The sequence below is a fragment of the Rhinopithecus roxellana genome, chromosome 14 (genome assembly GCF_007565055.1).
Source record: "Rhinopithecus roxellana isolate Shanxi Qingling chromosome 14, ASM756505v1, whole genome shotgun sequence".
Lineage (NCBI taxonomy): Eukaryota > Metazoa > Chordata > Mammalia > Primates > Cercopithecidae > Rhinopithecus > Rhinopithecus roxellana.
Genome location: NC_044562.1, coordinates 37,311,931 through 37,330,771, shown reverse-complemented (window position 1 = coordinate 37,330,771; position 18,841 = coordinate 37,311,931). Strand labels below are relative to the sequence as shown.

General features: G+C 37.0%; 1 protein-coding gene across 1 annotated transcript in view; it reads left to right on the top strand.

Annotated features, from left to right (window-relative positions):
* CCDC150 (coiled-coil domain containing 150) overlaps positions 1 to 18,841 on the top strand; it is a 100,841-nt gene that overhangs the window by 64,684 nt on the left and 17,316 nt on the right. Inside the window, exons 15-17 of the mRNA XM_010381609.2 lie at positions 4,554 to 4,637; positions 15,173 to 15,280; positions 15,718 to 15,780. Coding sequence (XP_010379911.1) covers positions 4,554 to 4,637; positions 15,173 to 15,280; positions 15,718 to 15,780 — 255 coding nt within the window. The remainder of the gene's footprint in view (positions 1 to 4,553; positions 4,638 to 15,172; positions 15,281 to 15,717; positions 15,781 to 18,841) is intronic.

Sequence of the window (18,841 nt, the reverse complement as noted above, 5' to 3'; positions counted from 1 at the left end):
GCAATTCCTCAAGGATCTAGAACTAGATGTACCATATGACCCAGCCATCCCAATACTGGGTATATACCCAAAGGATTATAAATTATTCTACTACAAAGACATATGCACACGTATGTTTATTGCGGCACTATTCACAATAGCAAAGACTTGGAATCAACCCAAATGTCCATCTGTGACAGACTGGATTAAGAAAATGTGGCACATATACACCATGGAATACTATGCAGCCATAAAAAAGGATGAGTTTGCATCCTTTGTAGGGACATGGGTGCAGCTGGAAACCATCATTCTTAGCAAACTGTCACAAGAAGAGAAAACCAAACACCGCATGTTCTCACTCATAGGTGGGAACTGAACAATGAGATCACTTGGACTCGGGAAGGGGAACATCACACACCGGGGCCTATCATGGGGAGGGGGGAGGGGGGAGGGATTGCATTGGGGAGTTATACATGATATAAATGATGAATTGATGGGTGCTGACGAGTTGATGGGTGCAGCACACCAACATGGCACAAATATGCATATGTAACAAACCTGCACGTTATGCACATGTACCCTAGAACTTAAAGTATAATAATAAAAAAAAAAGATTTAATTCTACTTAAAATGTACCTGTGCATGTGTATTATATACGTAGATTACATGTGCATTATCAAAAAAATAGCAACTATCTCTGAGTGGTGAGACTATAGATGATTTTTTTTTATTTTATAATTTTTGTACATGTTCTAAATTTTCTATATGAACAATAAATATTATTTGTTACTTTGTAAAAAAATAAAATAATGAGCCATGAAAAAAAAAAAAAAACATTGATTGACTGGAATACAGAGAAGGTCATGTCTGTTTTGCCAGGCAGTAAGGATTAATGTCATATTGCAATAATAAATATTATTCTCTCTGGTTTTTCTTTCATATTTTGTAATTTCAGGGTTTTTTTTTTTTTTTTTTTTTTTGCCATTTTAGCCTGTAGTGATAGTGCAATTTAATTCCATTACCACTGGCAGTCAGTCACTCAGGGACCCACAGTAAGAAAAGATCCAAATGTAGGAAGGTTACTATGCCTGAGTTCAGTTTGAATGATTTTCCTCCCCACTTCTCTTTTGGGGTTTATACATGTATTTTAAAATTGTAGCACCAGACAGAAACATAATTCCCTATACAACTGGGACTTTAAAGACTTGAAATTAGAAAATGAACTAAAATGTATTATTTCTTAAAACCAGGATGACATTGTCAGTGTACACTCATGCAGATGTCAAAGTTGGTTTTTCTGGGGCTCATGTCATACCGTTGTTAAATATTTTGAATAAAAAATTCAAAATAATCAAAAACTTTAAAAAATGCTTACAATCTGCTTATAAAATAGCTTTACCAAGATGCCAGTATCCTACTGGTTTTGTGTATTCTTCTAACAGCTTCTGCTAACTTGTACAGCTCACGTGGATTTAAAAAATGATTTTAGAAATAATTTTGTGGCTTACTGTTGATCTTTGGCAACCTATCTTTCATATCTTAAGATAATTCTTCCTATTTTTACTTCCTCTTCTCCGAAGAGTGGTATCTTTGTGTTTCTGAGTTAGAATTCATATTCTAATGCTTGGTATTTTTCTCTGTATGATGTTTCTCAAATGATTCCCCAGTTTCTGTTTTTCTCTATATACTGATCATGCTTATAGTGTATTACCAAGAGTATTTAAGCAAAAGTTAATTTCAGTTCAGTCTTCTATAACTCAGAACCTGAGATATTAACTTATTTAAGTGGTTTCTAATTTCTGGTCTCCTGTACAGGTACAGGGCCTATTTAATCTGTAAACAGTAATTTAAGTAACTGCCTTAACATCCACTTTCCCTTAGCAACTTGGAACAATTTTTTTGTGTGTGTCATAATATTTAAATAAATGACCCTTTGTCAAATATTATCACATTTTTATTTTGCTCAGACAATTTTCATTTAGTACATTAGCACTCTCTTTGGTGGCATAATGGGAAAATTATTATTTTAAACGTATATTTAAAAGATTAATGGAAGTTCTTCATGCCTTTGCCTGAGAGAGGGAATTGTATTGATAGGGGAAAAGCGCCATTATTTTTTAAATGTCTGGTCACCTTTTATAGAAGACCCAGATAATTTAAGTTATTCTTTAAAAAAACCTTTCTCCATTTCAAGAAGATAGTTATTTTTGAGTTTTTAGTATTTGTTAGAGCTAGCATATTTTAGGTTAACTCTAGTTCTTGTTTTTTTTATATGTTCTTACCCATGCTTTACAGCACACTGAGACATCTTAATTTGTAGAAGTTTGAATCGAATTTTAAATAATTAAGCTTTTATTGTTATTGTAGCTTTGCTTTTGTGGTATTATTGAGCATCCTTACAATTTATTTGCTGCTGAAAACTTGGTCAACATAATCCTAAATTGTAATGTTACATTCATGGAATGATTTTGCATCATAGTTCCCAAAATAGAGAATATTTTGGCAAAGAGGACTGTGTTTTCCACAGATAGAAAATTAATTGATGATGAGCTGATTCTGTGATAATATATTTATCGTCACCAATTTCCTATTTATTGATAGCAGTCTACATTTTCCTCAGGTTATTTTGAAACCAATACTCTACTGGTCTAAATGCTTTTTAAAACATATTTTCCTTTGCCTTACTGGGAGCAACACAGTAATTTTTAAAACTTTTAAAAACTGAATTATGAATATGTGTAATAATGTATGAAATAAATATTCTGACAGGACAAATACTTGGTCTAATAGTTAATAATCCACCAAAGCCTAATATTGGGTATAAGTTTTTATATTAAAGGTGTATGATTTTAGGGTAGATGGTATACAAGGGCTAATTCTTTATGGCTTTTCCATTGATTTTTATCAAGTGTTGAATGTCAAAAATGAAATTCTTCTAGCCAAGGCAACTACTAAGGAGAAACAATGCTCCAGACTACTATAACTTTTTTTTTTTTTTTTTTTTTAAAGGAGATGGGGGTCTTGCTGTGTCTTCCAGGCTGGAGTGCAATGGCACCATCATGGCTCACTGTAGCCTCCACCAGCTGGGTTCAAGCAATTCTCCCTCCTCAAACTCTCAAGTAACTAGGACTAAAGGCATGCACCACTGTGCCCAGCTAATTTTTTAATGTTTTGTAGAGACAGGGTCTTGCTATGTTGACCAGACTGGTCTTGAATTCCTGGCCTCAAGTGATGCTCCCATCTCAGCCACCTAAAGTGCTGGGATTACAGGTGTGAGCCACTGTGCCCAGCTTAATGTGCCTTCTCATAGAAAATATTTTGAACAGAGGAAAATAGGATTTACAGATTATAGCAATCTAGTTTGGAATGTGTTTTTGCTTTTATTTAGAAGCATGTGTGGTAGATTCACACACTTAAAGGATATTACAAAGTGGTGACTAAAGAATAGCTGTAATCATGTTGGAGGTAGTGAGGAATATCTCTTATGTAAATTAATACATGGGTTTTATCTATCAGCTTACCTAAAATTGAACATAAAACAAAAATCTAAAATTATTTGGCTTAAAATGCCTAAAAGGTACTCTGTTATTCACAGAATAAGCAAATACAAACCAGAAATAGTGAATGATGGCAATATAAGATACTTACCAACATTAATAAGACTTTGAACTTAAGATTTACTGCAAATGATCCATAGTGCAGCTAGTTAGCTTATAAGTGATTAAGAGTTTGTGTCTTCAGTCACATTTGCTTTGTGTGCATTATCTCCACATTTGGTTTATGAAGACGATTTTGACATATGGCAATATTTCATGTTATTAAGATATAGCACTGGCATTGATTGTGAAGACTGAAAATTTCCATGTTCAATCACTTAATGGTGCCCCTCATATAAAGAAAGTACCAATATGGCCCAAAATTTAAATTTTGTACTTATTTTTTCTAATATAGTATGAGAACAACAGGATATGAAAAAATAACTGTCATTATTAAAGGCTGTTTGAATAATGAAAATATGTAATTTCGTGAAATATGGAACGTTTGGTAATGTTTGTTCCAGATAATATTGTGTTGAGTATTTGATCAAACAATGAGTTTGAGTCTCCAATAAACATTTATTTTGTTTTTGAGATTTTTCTAAACTGCTTTTTACTGTAGTAAGTGAGGTGCCTTCTTCTATCAGTGGTCCTGGTCACTTGCAGCTGCTGTTTCCGTAAAGAACCGTGTAATGCTCTACAGACTACCTGCAGTCACTGATACAACCACACCACATCCGTGTTGGATCACAACTACAAAGGAGTAACTGACATAACAAAAAAGGAGTTAATATACAAAACCAACCAACTCTGGTACTCTTAAGGCTTCATGCTTTTATCAGCAGTCTTCTTGTACATGTTGCATATTAGCCCTGTGATCAACTATGTAGGGAAAGACTAAAAGCAGCAGTAGCAAATAAATAGGAATCTTGATCTTATGATGATAGAAATGGTAAGGATGTAAATACTTGTTTAAAAATGAAAATGGTTATTCTTTTCTATGCCTAGAGGTTCTGATGCCTGTGTTTGCCTTATCAGCTTGCCCAACAGAAGGTGGAAAAAATCTTGGGAAAAATTACTGAAAGTAAAAATAAACTGGCCTATGAAAAGGGAAAACTCCAGGTATGAGATTTATTTTCTGATTTTTCTTGTCTGAATTTTAAAAATACCAATTATCAAAATAAATATTGCTAGATTTTGAGAATACCTAGCTGTGTCATTTACTAAGTCTATAGTCTCTGGACATCCCTAAGTTTGTGGCCTCATCGATAGCCAGGTGACTTCTATTTACATTCCGTAGTTGCTGAAACCTAAAATTGTGAAGCCAAAACCCATTCCGTGACTTTTTGAAGCTTTATTATAATCATTTTATGTGTGGCCATTCCCTGAGAATGTAGAAAGCCTATACCTCTTTTTGCTGAATTTTTAAAACACATTTCTAAAAAGTAAAAAACCTGGAAACAGACTCAGAGGCAATCGAGTGAATGTGATGATACTGTTCTTTTGCTGCCTGTGGGTTTTGTCCCTATGGTACCCCAGAGCAGGAAGCCTGAACTGATATAGGTAAGCTTGACTTAAACTAACTCCAGTGGAAACACTGAAATCCAAATCGGTGGTGCTAAGTCTTAGCTATACATTAGAATCACTGTGCAGTTTTTAAAATTCCTCATGCTGGGAAGTGTATAATATCTGCCACTTTGAAATGCAGCATAGAAAAAATAGGTTGATGGATGGAGAGAGGAAATGATAAATGGATAGATATGTGATAAGCAAATAAGAGAATATTAATGGTAGAATTTGGATGGGATGGTTGGTGTATGCATGTTCACAGTAAAATTCTTTCCATTTTTCTGTACGTTTAAAACATTTTATAAAATGTTGGGGGAGGCTGTGCATGGTGGTTCATGCCTGTTTCCAACACTTTGGGAGGCTGAGGCAGGAGAATGGCTCGAGGCCAGGAGTTTGAGACCAGCCTGGGCAATATAGCAAGACCCTATCTCTACAAAAAAATTAAATAAATAAAAATTAGGCAAGCATGATGGCAAGTGCCTGTAATCCCAGCTACTTGGGAGGCTCAAGTGGGAGCCCCAAGTGGGAGGATCACTTGAGCCCAGGAGTTGGAGGCTATGGTGAGTTATGATCATGCCATTGCACTCCTGCCTAGGTAATAAAGTGAGACCCTGTCTCTAGAAAAAAAATGTAGGGGAGAAATTCCCATGACTAGAATTGTACCCCAGAGCAATTAAATCAAAATCTCAGGGGATAGTTCCTCGACTAAAGTGCTGCGTGTGTGTGTGTGTGTGTGTGTGTGTGTGTGTGTGTGTGTGTGTGAGAGAGATGAGGTCTTGCTCTGTCATCCAGGCTGGAGTGCAATGGTGCAATATCTGGGCTTGCTGCAGCCTCTGCCTTCTGGGCTCAAATGTTCCTCCTACCTCAGTCACCCAAGGAGCTGGGATTCAGGTGTGTAGCACCATACCCAGCTAAGTTTTTTCGTGTTTTTGGTTTGTCCATGGAGATAGGGTTTCTCCATGTAGCTCAGGCTGGTCTCGAACTCCTGAGCTCAAGCAATCTGCCTTGCTTTGACCACCCAAAGTGCTGGGATTACAAGTGACTTCAGTACTTTTTAAAGCTCCTCAGATGATTCCAATGTTGCAACCATAGTTGAGGCCCGCTGGACTAAATAGTATGAAGTGAAGCCCAGTTAGGCTTGGCAACTGTCTTAGTCTGTTTTCTGTTGCTATAACAGAATATCTGAGATTGGGTAATTTGTAAATTAAAGAAGTTTATTTGGCTCATGGTTCTGGAGGCTGGGAAGTCCAGGATCATACAACCTATCTGTGAATACCTCATGCTGCCTCATGTCGTGGCAGAAAGCAGACAGGACAGTGGGTGTTTGCAAAGAGACCAAACACAAGAGGCAGCCTCACTTTATAACAACCCAAGAGCAAGAACTTACTCACACCTGTGAGACTGCATTAACCCTTCATGAGAGCAGATCCCTCATTACCCAGATACCTCTTAGAGATCCCACTACCTCTCAACATTTAATAATATCAGCAGTTAAATTGCAGCATGAGTTTTGGCAGGGTCAAACCACATCCAGACCATAGCAGCAACTATGGAGCTGATTTGGTAAGTAATCTCACTAGAGGTTTGCCAAACACATCAGCATTAACCTCATCCTCATCTACTCAAAGGGTTTACCATAGGGTTAGCAGACAGGATGGGACCCAGAAATAGCAGACCAAAAGGCAGTTGATAAGCCATGCTTGTGGAACAATATATTACTAGAACAATAAAAAGAACTACAATAAAAAGAATTACTAGAACACCTATTAATATTAATGTTTTCCAGAGGTCACGATGCATTTAAATGTTATCTACATTTGTGTGACTGTGGAAAGGTCTTACTTTTCTTGAGTTTCATCTTAATCATCTATAAAATGAGGAGGATAAGCACACCTCTCTTATCTACTTCTCATTGGGAAAAATAGGCTCCATTACAGGCAGGGTGTATACATCTTTACAGGCGTAAAATAACTTTCCCCTTTGTGGAATGAATGATCTCATAAGAGGCTATGATCCATGACTTTAGCCTTTTTTTTAGCTTTTCCAAGAAAAATGAAATACATTATTAAATATATAAGACAAATCCCAGGCCCTCATGACAGACTTGAAGCCAAATTTTGACTGGGAGTGAAATATATTTTATAATTTATGAATGGGTCTAATATTATCTGTCTGACCTTTTAAACCTCTACCATGCAGTCTTAGAAATTATCCAGATTCTGTGTAATCATAAGGGAAATAACATGCCTTTTTGCTATTCATATTCCTATAATAAGGGTTTAAGATTTTTGATAGTCTTTGAAGAAACACTTTTTGAACTATTGTGAACTATTGATTCATTGGTATTTTTATGTCAGGTCTTGGGCTGCTGCATTCCAAAAGCACTGACTTCATCAGCTCTAGGGAAAGTGCTCTTGGAGCACATAACTCTTACAAGACAATTTAAAGGAAGAGCTGTATACTAAACATAGTCAAAACAGTAGTCTTCTGTGTGTTCTCGCTCAACTGGATTAGAATGGATTGAAAATATACATAGGAATCGTATTTGGTAAAAGATTACATTTTCAGAATCAGCTTGTTAATGAATGATAATAAATACTGGATTTTGTGTGTTAATTTAGACTGTATTGGAAACTGCTGCCTCCTTTTCAGTGCTGTACAGTATTCCATTATGTAAACATGCCACAATGTATTTATTCTTCTGTTGATGGATAATCAGCTACTTTCTAATTGCTTGCAAACAGTAACAATGATGATATGATGAATTTTTGTACCAGTCTCCTTATATACAGAAGATTCTCTCAGCTAAATATAATTCTTAGGAGTAGAATTACTGGGTTTTAGGATGTGCATATCCTGAATTTTACTAGATTTTGTAATATTTCCCCTTACTAAAAGTAGTTAAGCCAGTTTTAAAAATCAGTATTTTTTTTATTATACTTTAAGTTCTAGGGTACATGTGCACAACGTGCAGGCTTGCAACATAGGTGTACATGTGCCATGTTAGTTTGCTGCACCCATTAACTAGTTATTTACATTAGGTATTTCTCCTAATGCCATCCCTCCCCCTGCACCCCACCCCACGACAGGCCCCGGGGTGTCGTGTTCCTTGCCCTGTGTCCAAGTGTTCACATTGTTCAGTTCCCACCTATGAGTGAGAACATGGGGTGTTTGGTTTTCTGTCCTTGCGATAGTTTGCTCAGAATGATGGTTTCCAGTTGCATCCATGTCCCTGCAAAGGACACGAACTCATCATTTTTTATGGCTGCATAGTATTCCATGGTGTATATATGCCACATTTTCTTAATCCAGTCTATCATCTATGAACATTTGGGTTGGTTCCAAGTCTTTACTATTGTAAATAGTGCTGCAATAAACATAGTGTGCATGTGTCTTTATAGTAGCATGATTTATAATCTTTGGGTATATACCCAGTAATGGGATGGCTGGGTCAAATGGTATTTTTAGTTCTAGATCCTTGAGGAATCACCACATTGTCTTCCACAATGGTTGAACTAGTTTACACTTCCACCAACAGTGTAAAAGCATTTCTATTTCTCCACATCCTCTCCAGCATCGGCTGTTTCCTGACTTTTTAATGATGGCCATTCTAACTGGTGTGAAATGGTATCTCATTGTGGTTTTGATTTGCATTTCTCTGATCAGTGATGATGAACATTTTTTCATGTGTCTGTTGGCTGCATAAATGTCTTCTTTTGAGAAGTGTCTGTTCATATCCTTTCCCACTTTTTGATGGTTTTTTTTTTTTTTTTCTTGTAAATTTGTTGAAGTTCTTTGTAGATTCTGGATATTAGCCCTTTGTCAGATGGGTAGATTGCAAAAATTTTCTCCCATTCTGTAGGTTGCTTGTTCACTCTGACGGTAGTTTCTTTTGCTGTGCAGAAGCTCTTTAGTTTAATTAGATCGTATTTGTCAATTTTGGCTTTTGTTGCCATTGCTTTTGGTGTTTTAGTCATGAAGTCCTTGCCCATGCCTGTGTCCTGAATGGTATTGCCTAGGTTTTCTTTAAGGGTTTTTATGGTTTTAGGTCTAACATTTAAGTCTTTAATCCATCTTGAATTAATTTTTGTATAAGGTGTAAGGAAGTTTCAGCTTTCTACATATGGCTAGTCAGTTTTCCCAGCACCATTTATTAAATAGGGAATCCTTTCCCCATTTCTTGTTTTTGTCAGGTTTGTCAAAGATCAGATGGTTGTAAATGTGTGTTGTTATTTCTGAGGGGTCCGTTCTGTTTCATTGGTTTATATCTCTGTTTTGGTACCAGTACCATGCTGTTTTGGTTACTGTAGCCTTGTAGTATAGTTTGAAGTCAGGTAGCATGATGCCTCCGGCTTTGTTCTTTTTGGCTTAGGATTTTGCACTGTGGGCTCCTTTTTGGTTTCATATGAACTTTAAAGTAGTTTTTTCCAATTTGAAACTTGTGCCAGTTTCAAAGGGAATGCTTCCAGTTTTTGCCCATTGAGTATGATATTGGCTGTGGGTTTTTCATAAATAGCTCTTATTATTTTGAGATAACATTCCATCAGTACCTAGCTTATTGAGAGTTTTTAGCATGAAGAGTTGTTGAATTTTGATGAAGGCCTTTTCTGCATCTATTGAGATAATCATGTGGTTTTTTTGTTGGTTCTGTTTATGTGATGGATTAAGTTTATTGATTTGTGTATGTTGAACCAGCCTTGCATCCCAGGGATGAAGCCAACTTGATTGTGGTGGATAAGCTTTTTGATGTGCTGCTGGATTCGGTTTGTCAGTATTTTATTGGCAAAATACTAGATTCCTTCTTTTTCTATATTTTGGATTAGATTCAGAAGGAATGGTACCAGCTCCTCTTTGTTTGCAGTATTTTATTGAGGATTTTCACATCAATGTTCATCGGGGATATTGGTCTAAAATTCTCTTTTTTTATCGTGTCTCTGCCAGGCTTTGGTATCAGGATGATGCTGGCCGTATAAAATGAGTTAGGTCGGATTCCCTCTTTTTCTGTTGATTGCGATAGTTTCAGAAGGAATGATATGAGCTCCTCTTTGTGCCTCTGGTAGAATTCGGCTGTGAATCTCTCTGGTCCAGACTTTTTCTGGTTGGGAAGCTATTAATTATTGTCTCAATTTCAGAGCCTGTTATTGGACTATTCAGATATTCAACTTCTTCCTGGTTTAGTCTTGGGAGAGTGTTTGTGTCCAGGAATTTATCCATTTCTTCTAGATTTTCTGGTTTATTTGTGTAGAGGTGTTTATAGTATTCTCTGATGGTAGTTTGTATTTCTGTGAGATTGGTGGTGATATCCCCTTTATCATTTTTTTATTGTGTCTATTTGATTCTTCTCTCTTTTCTTCTTTATTAGTCTTGCTAGTGGTCTATCAATTTTGTTGATCTTTTCAAAAAACCAGCTCCTGGATTCATTGATTTTTTTTTTGAAGGAATTTTTGTGTCTCTGTCTCGTTCAGTTCTGCTCTAATCTTAGTTAGATTTTGAATTTGTTTGCTCTGGCTTCTCTAGTTCTTTTAATTGTGATGTTTGGGTGTCGATTTTAGATCTTTCCTGCTTTCTCTTCTGGGCATTTAGTGCTATAAATTTCCCTCTCCACACTGCTTTAAATGTGTCCCAGAGATTCTGGTGTGTGGTGTCTTTGTTCTCATTGGTTTCAAAGAACATCTTTATTTCTGCCTTAATTTTGTTATTTACCCAGTAGTGATTCAGGAGCAGCAGGTTGTTCAGTTTCCATGTAGTTGTGTGGTTTTGAGTGAGTTTCTTAATGCTAAGTGCTAATATGATTGTACTGTCGTCAGAGAGACAGTTTGTTGTGATTTCTGTTCTTTTACATTTGCTGAGGAGTGCTTTACTTCCAACTATGTGGTCAATATTGGAATAAGTGTGATGTGGTACAGAGAAGAATGTATATTCTGTTGATTTGGCGTGGAGAGTTCTGTAGATGTCTATTAAATTTGCATGGTGCAAAGCTGAGTTCAAGTCCTGGATATCTTGGTTAACCTTCTGTCTCACTGATCTGTTGAATATCAACAGTAGGGTGTTAAAGTCTCCCACTATTATTGAGTGGGAGTCTAAGTCTCTTTATAGGTCTCTAAGAACTTGCTTTATGAATCTGGGTGCTCCTGTATTGGGTGCATATATATTTAGGATAGTTAGCTCTTCTTGTTGAATTGATCCCTTTACCATTATGTAATGGCCTTCTTTGTCTCTTTTGATCTTTGTTGGTTTAAAATTTGTTTTATCAGAGACTAGGATTGCAACCCCGGCTTTTTCTTAGTTTCCATTTGCTTGGTAGATCTTCCTCTATCCCTTTATTTTGAGTCGGTGTGTGTCTCTGAACGTGAGGTGGGTCTCCTGAATACAACACACTGATGGGTCTTGACTCTTTATCCGATTTGCCAGTCTGTGTCTTTTAATTGGGGCATTTAGCCCATTTACATTTAAGGTTAATATTGTTATGTGTGAATTTGATCCTGTCATTATGATGTTAGCTGGTTATTTTGCCCATTAGTTGATGCAGTTTCTTCATAGCATTGATGGTCTTTACAATTTGGCATGTTTTTCCAGTGGCTGGTACTGGTTGTTCCTTTCCATGTTTAGTGCTTCCTTCAGGAACTCTTGTAGGGCAGGCCTGGTGGTGACAGAATCTCTCAGCATTTGCTTGTCTGTAAAGGATTTTATTTCTCCTTCGCTTATGAAGCTTAGTTTGGCTGGATATGAAAGTCTGGATTGAAAATTCTTTTCTTTAAGAATGTTGAGTATTTGCCTCCACTCTCTTCTGGCTTGTAGAGTTTCTCCAAGAGATCTGCTGTTAGTCTGATGGGCTTTCCTTTGTGGGTAACCCGACCTTTCTCTCTGACTGCCCTTAACATTTTTTCCTTCATTTCAACCTTGGTGAATCTGACAATTATGCGTCTTGGAGTTGCTCTTCTCGAGGAGTATCTTTGTGGTGTTCTCTGTATATCCTGAATTTGAATGTTGGCCTGTCTTGCTAGGTTGGGGAAGTTCTCTTGGATAATATCCTGAAGAGTGTTTTCCATCTTGGTTCCATTCTCCCTGTCACTTTCAGGTACACCAATCAAACATAGATTTGGTCTTTTACATAGTCCCATATTTCTTGGAGGCTTTGTTCATTTCTTTTTACTCTTTTTTCTCTAAACTTCTCTTCTCACTTGATTTCACTAATTTGATCTTCAATCACTGATACCCTTTCTTCCACTTGATGGAATCGGCTATTGAAGCTTGTGCCTGTGTCACATAGTTCTCGTGTCATGGTTTTCAGCTCCATCAGGTCATTTGGTCTTCTCTACACTTTTTTCTAGTTAGCCATTCGTCTAATTTTTTTTTCAAGGTTTTTAGCTTCCTTACGATGGGATCAAGCATCCTCCTTTAGCTCAGAGAAGTCTGCTATTACCGACCTTCTGAAGCCTACTTCTGTCAGGTCGTCAAAGTCATTCTCCGTCCAGGTTTATTCGATTGCTGGCGAGGAGCTGTGATCCTTTGGAGGAGAAGAGGCACTCTGGTTTTTAGAATTTTCAGCATTTCTGCTCTGGTTTCTTCCCATCTTTGTGGTTTTATCTACCTTTGGTCTTTGATGTTGATGACCTACAGATGGAGTTTTCATGTGGATGTCCTTTTTGTTGATGTTGATTCTTTCTGTTTGTTAGTTTTCCTTCTAACAGTCAGGTCCCTCAACTGCAGGTCTGTTGGAGTTTGTTGGAGGTCCACTGCAGACCCTGTTTGCCTGGGTATCACCAGCGGAAGCTGCAGAACAGAAAATATTGCTGCCTGATCCTTCCTCTGGAAGTTTCATCCCGGAGGGGCACCCACCTGTATGAGGTGTCAGTTAGTTGCTACTGGGAGGTGTCTCCCAGTTAGACTACATGGGGGTCAGGGACCCACTTGAGGAGGCAGTCTGTCCGTTCTCCGAGCTCAAACACCATGGATGGAGAACCACTGCTGTCTTCAGAGCTGTCAGACAGGGACGTTCAAGTCTACAGAAGTTTCTGCTGCCTTTTGTTCAGCTATGCCCTGCCCCCAGAGGTGCAGTCTACAGAGGCAGCAGGTCTTGCTGAGCTGTAGTGGTCTCTGCCCAGTTTGAGCTTCCCGGACTGCTTTGTTTACCTATTCAAGCCTCAGCAATGGCGGACGCCCCTCCTGCTGCCAGGCTGCTGCCTCACAGGTCGTTCTCAGACTTCCGCACTAGTAGTGAGCAAGGCTCTGTGGGCGTGGGACCTGCCGAGCCAGGCTCAGGACATAATCTCCTGGTGTGCCATTTGCTAAGACTGTTGGAAAAGCGCAGTATTTGGGCAGAAGTGTCCCGTTTTTCCAGGTACCGTCTGTCAAGGCTTCCCTTGGATAGAAAAGGGAAATCCCCCCAACCCCTTGTGCTTCCCGGGTGAGGCGATGCCCTGCCCTGCTTCAGCTCACCCTCCGTGGGCTGCACCCACTGTCCAACCAGTCCCAGTGAGATGAACCAGGCATCTCAATGGGAAATGCAGAAATCACCTGTCTTCTGTGTCGGGCACGCTGGGAGCTCCAGCCTAGAGGTGTTCCTATTCAACTCTCTTGGAACAGAATAACCTAAAATCAGTATATTTAAGAGGGCATGCTAAATGGGTGCATTGGAGTTACATGTGTTAACATGGATGAATCTCATAAAACAATACTATATACTGTTTAGGGATACATATAAATTTATCTTTTAAAGAATAGGAATGATACATTCAGCAGAACAGTTAACTGTAGGATAGAAGGAGATTTGGTTGGGACAGGCTACACAGAACCTTTCAATTTTAATGGTAATTTTATTTTTTTAAGTTCAGGGGTGGATAGATGGGATGATGGCATATATGTCTGAATGATTTCCAGCACTTTTTAAACTGTTTTTAAACATATGTCAGTTTGAGTTTTTTGGCTTCACTCTAATTTACCATTGGCCCCACCACTTAACCACTGGGATTTCAACATTGTGTTAGCTGCCTGGCCCCTATAAGCAACTGCATTTGTGACCTTAATTTAGAAGTTAGGGAAGTGCTTGGTTTACTTTGTTTTTTTTACAGTTAATTTGTTATTGAACTATAGCATATATACTGAAAAGCACACAGGGCACAGCCTGATGAATTTTTTATAAAGTGAATATAGCAATGTGATCAGCACTCAGATCCAGAAACAGAACATCCCCAACACCCAGTACCCTCTTCCAGTAACTGTCGCCCACAAGGCCAATTAACCATCCTGATTTCTAACACCCCATTCAAATTTTAACAGTTGCTGAAAATGTCCAGTAGCTACAGTGAAATAGATGTTTGCACTTTACAGATAGGAAACAAGATATTGAGAGATGGAACAGTTGATTTAAATAAAATTTTGGATGAAAATTTTCCTTATTTAGGGGTAGGTTCAGTAACGTTAATTGTTGTGTGTGAAGCGTTTGGGGATAAGAGGAAGCAAATGTGGAAAAATACATAATTTGGAGATTTATGAGTATATATTAAATGATTTTGTCCTCCAAAATGATAATTTTCTTTAAAGAGAGACTTGTGAGTATTGTCTTTGTGAATTAGTTTTAAGATATAATTCAACGTGTAAGAATTCCATTCAACTTTTGAAATTTTGTGTCAGTGAAACAGAAGACTCTATGCCTGTTCCCCGCCCCTCTCCATTCTTCTGGTCTGATATGTCTGCTTCTTGTACATTGACAGTTCTAATTATACACATTCAAAAGGGTTTTGAATGCCAGGTACCACAATTCAAATATATTAGCAACAAATTTTTGAATTATATTAGCCACAAAATCTCACTGTTATATTCATGAGTCATGTCCATTTGGAGGCCTATAAGCACTAGAAACCAAATGAGTTATCTCAGCACATTTAAATGGCTACAGAGTCTAAATTATTTTTTGCATGATTAAACTTGGGATTGCTTTTTGCAAGTTTTAAGGATTCTTTGTAATTTTTTTTTTTTTTTTACAACTTGACCTTTTTTCCCCCTTCTGGAACATATAAATATGTGTAAATATATATGTTTAAATGTCTTTGTTTTTCATTTTTTTCTTATTTTTGTTTTTCCTCTAGATAAAAGTTAAACAGCTAGAAGAACAAGTACAGTCTTTTACTGACACCAGCTTACAGAATGATCATCTACGCAAGATGAATAAGTCTCTACAGACTAAATATGCTCAGGTGTGATTAATATCTACAAAAGCAGATTGCTGCTATATTTCATTTTTAAGAAATTGTTTGATGTCTTTTTCCCCACTTTACCATAGAATCCCAGAAAGATAAATATCCTGTCACTTGACTCAATTTAACAAACTTTTTTTCAAGCACCTAGTACATACAAGGTTCTGGTAAGCCTCAGAAATTGTAAAGATACCTGAAGCAGGATTGAGACATTCAACTTGCTTATTATAGTTAGGAAATGTACTCCATAAACTTTATTACGAATAGAAAGTTATGCTTTTCAGAAAAATAGATTGTATTACTGAACATTTATAGGGAGCATGATTATGAGTAGAAGCAGTGAGAAATGCTTTCATAAAGGCAGTGCTTTTTGAACTTGAGCCTTACAAATTTTGGCAACTGTGAGGAACAAATATCCTTGTTTTTTTGAATTAAAGGCAAACTCAGAACTCAGTGCCAAGAGGGTACACCTGCAACAAGCAGATGCTCACCTGAAAGAGGTATTGGTAATGAAAGTGCTCACTTGTCAGCATGGTGGCTCTTGAGGCTAAAAACCTTTCATAGGTCACATAATATTTTAACAAATGAATAGAAAAAGTTAAGCAAGATAACAAAAACATTTAGTGAAGAACATACCTCAGGAAGGTGTTACCAGAAGAAAGTGACTCATTTCAATTATTTACAAATTTAACATGCATATCATTAGGTTATTTTTTAAATTGTTAAGTCTTAATAAAAGCATATTAACTTCTGTGTCTATGATATTTGTGTATCTATACCCCTGGTAACCAAGGAACTAAAATATGTTTTCAAATGGAATACTCATAGGATTCTAACCACTTGACTCTGCTGATGAGTGATGAGGTCACAGAGTTGTTAAAAGGGCCTCATTAGATGCGCTCTCTAACAGGGGCTCTCTGACAGGGAAGTTGGCGTAAGGTCTGTTTCTTTGCTGGGTCATATTTTACAGTGTGATCTCTTCACTCTGAAAGTGGAGAAACACATTTTCAAATATATTTTCCATTACGGCTCCTTCTAGAACACTGTTTGTGTTGTTTCTCCTAGTAAAGTGGCTATTCCTTGAAAAATAACTATAGGTTTAGCTGATTTTATTGTTTTTATTAATAATTGATGATGCCTCTAAGAAAAAGAAAATCTCCAGAGAGGCCTGCATCTTCAAAATCCCCTGAAATCTCTAGGTCCCATGTAAACAGTATAAAGGAGAGAACGTCATCAGTTGGTTTGCCTAGTGTTATTCCAAACTCTACACGCCGTGTGAGCTTTGCACCTAACCTGCCTTCTGTAAAAACATCTCAGGATATTGGAGACTCTAGGATCTCTCTAAAGACTCTTTTGAATGCTATTAAAACCATGGAGGGAAGACTGGAAGGCAAAATAGAGATTCTTGCCTCAAGACCTTTAGTAAATGATGAATCACCAAATTTTCTTAAACGAGACTCGGTAAGTGAAGACCACACATTAAATCTTCAGGAAATTTTAAATGTATACAAGAATGAAGTATTAATCCAGAAAGATAATGCTTGAAGATATGAGTAACTAGGAAATAAGGTTCTTCACAAACAGAAAAAAGACTAATATAGATTGAAACCATTATCCTAGCCATCACATAATTAGTTTTAGACATAGAAAATTTGACATAACAGTAACTACTGAGTTTTTTATATAATTTTGATTTTTTTAAAAAGTCAAAATTTCTACTTAATCTTAACATTTGAGCTAAAATGCTTGGATAAAGCCTCATTTTCAAATAGAAATAAATTAATTCAAGAAACCCCAAGAAATTTAACATTGGAAAATATTTTCTTGAGAAAACTTATTAGAGCATTCATCTTTATCTGATATTTAGAAATAGAAAATACTATAGCTTATCTTCTAGAGTGGGCTACTATTACTGGAAGGAGGGCTGTGAGTGTGAGTTGTCCAGGTCCTTGGCGTTTTGAACAAAGAATTGAACAAAACGCACAAAGTGACGAAGGAAGCAGTGAAAGCAGGGATTAAAGCGATGAAAACTCCATAGGGTGTGGAGTTTTCTGGGTTTCAAGTTTACAAAGTTTTCTGGGTTTTAAGTACACCTTTTGAGGTCACTGTGGCTACCCTCTTACCTGGATGAAGGATTTGGCCTGTGGCTAATTAAAGGCTGAGGTGAATTGATGCCCTATGCTGATGAAGGGATGGCCCATGCTCAGCCTGTGGCCAATCCAAGGCACTCTCCCTTTCCATCTGAGACATGGTGGAAGTGGGAGGAGTGTAGGGAGAATAGTAGCCTTTGATCCTTTGCTACTTGCTGGGGAGATGGGGTTTTTCCTTTTGGTGTAGCTTTTGGAAGTTGGTGTTAATTGGACTTAGGGTCCCTGTCCCCAGACCCAGGTGTTTTCTTTTGATCCAGCTTTGGGAAGTCAGCAAAAATCGGCCTCACTTTCGCTGTCCCCAGACCTTGGTGTTTTTCCTTGATTCAGCTTTAGGAAATCAGCATGAATTGGCTTTAAGTTCCCTGCCTCCAAACCCTATTCTCCTGCCTCACTACTATTTAGATGTCTTCCGTAAACATCTAGTGGCACTTTTGCATTTATATGTGTGTGTATATATATACTGATAAATATACACTTAAAAAACTGGTAGAATTTTAAAAATGATATTCCTGTATACTTTTCTAGAACAAAATTCAGTAGATTATCAGGACCTGTAAGTTGCCATCCTTTGCACTTTTCTAGGATCCTTTTCTTTAGAAAAAGTTAAGTATTTTAAATGTTACAGGTTCAAGTTTAAGGATGTTTTATAATGTTGAGGTAGATGTGGGGAAAAGACATCCTCCTTTGTTACTACTGGGATTATGAAACAGTACAGCTTCCTATGGAGGGCAATTTAGCAATATTTATCACAACTTTGACCCTACAATTGTCCTTCTAGGACTTTTTCCTACCGATATACTGGCTTGTACACATGACATATATACAGGGTCACTTACTGAAGTATTGTTGGCTAATAGCAACAGAGGAAGCAACCAAAATCTTATCAATAAGAGACTGGCTAAATAATAGTTTGTATCCATAGTTTTGCAATATTGCTTTGAGATATATATATATATATTTTTTTTATATATATATATATATTTATATATATATATTTTATATATATATATATAAAATTAGGTTTAAACAATAAAAGTTCAGAAGAGTATATGTAGTATTTTACTGTTTGGATGTAAAAGAGGTGGGGAGATAAAGAATATATACATATGCATTCACTTGTATAAGCATAGACTGTCTAAAATGACATAATAAAATGGCAACATTATTTTTGAGGAAGGAAACTGGGTGGCTGGGATGTTTTTCACTTAATCTTTTTGTACTTTAAAAATAATGTGGATGTACTACCTATCCAAAATAGTTTTATGAACGTTTTCTTTTCAACAAAACTGAAAGCAGAGGAAAGATAGTCTTTTCAACAAATGGTGCTGAGATAATCGGATATCCATATGCAAAAACAAAATATCTTTGCTCCATACCTCACAAAATATATAAAAACTAAAATGGATCATAG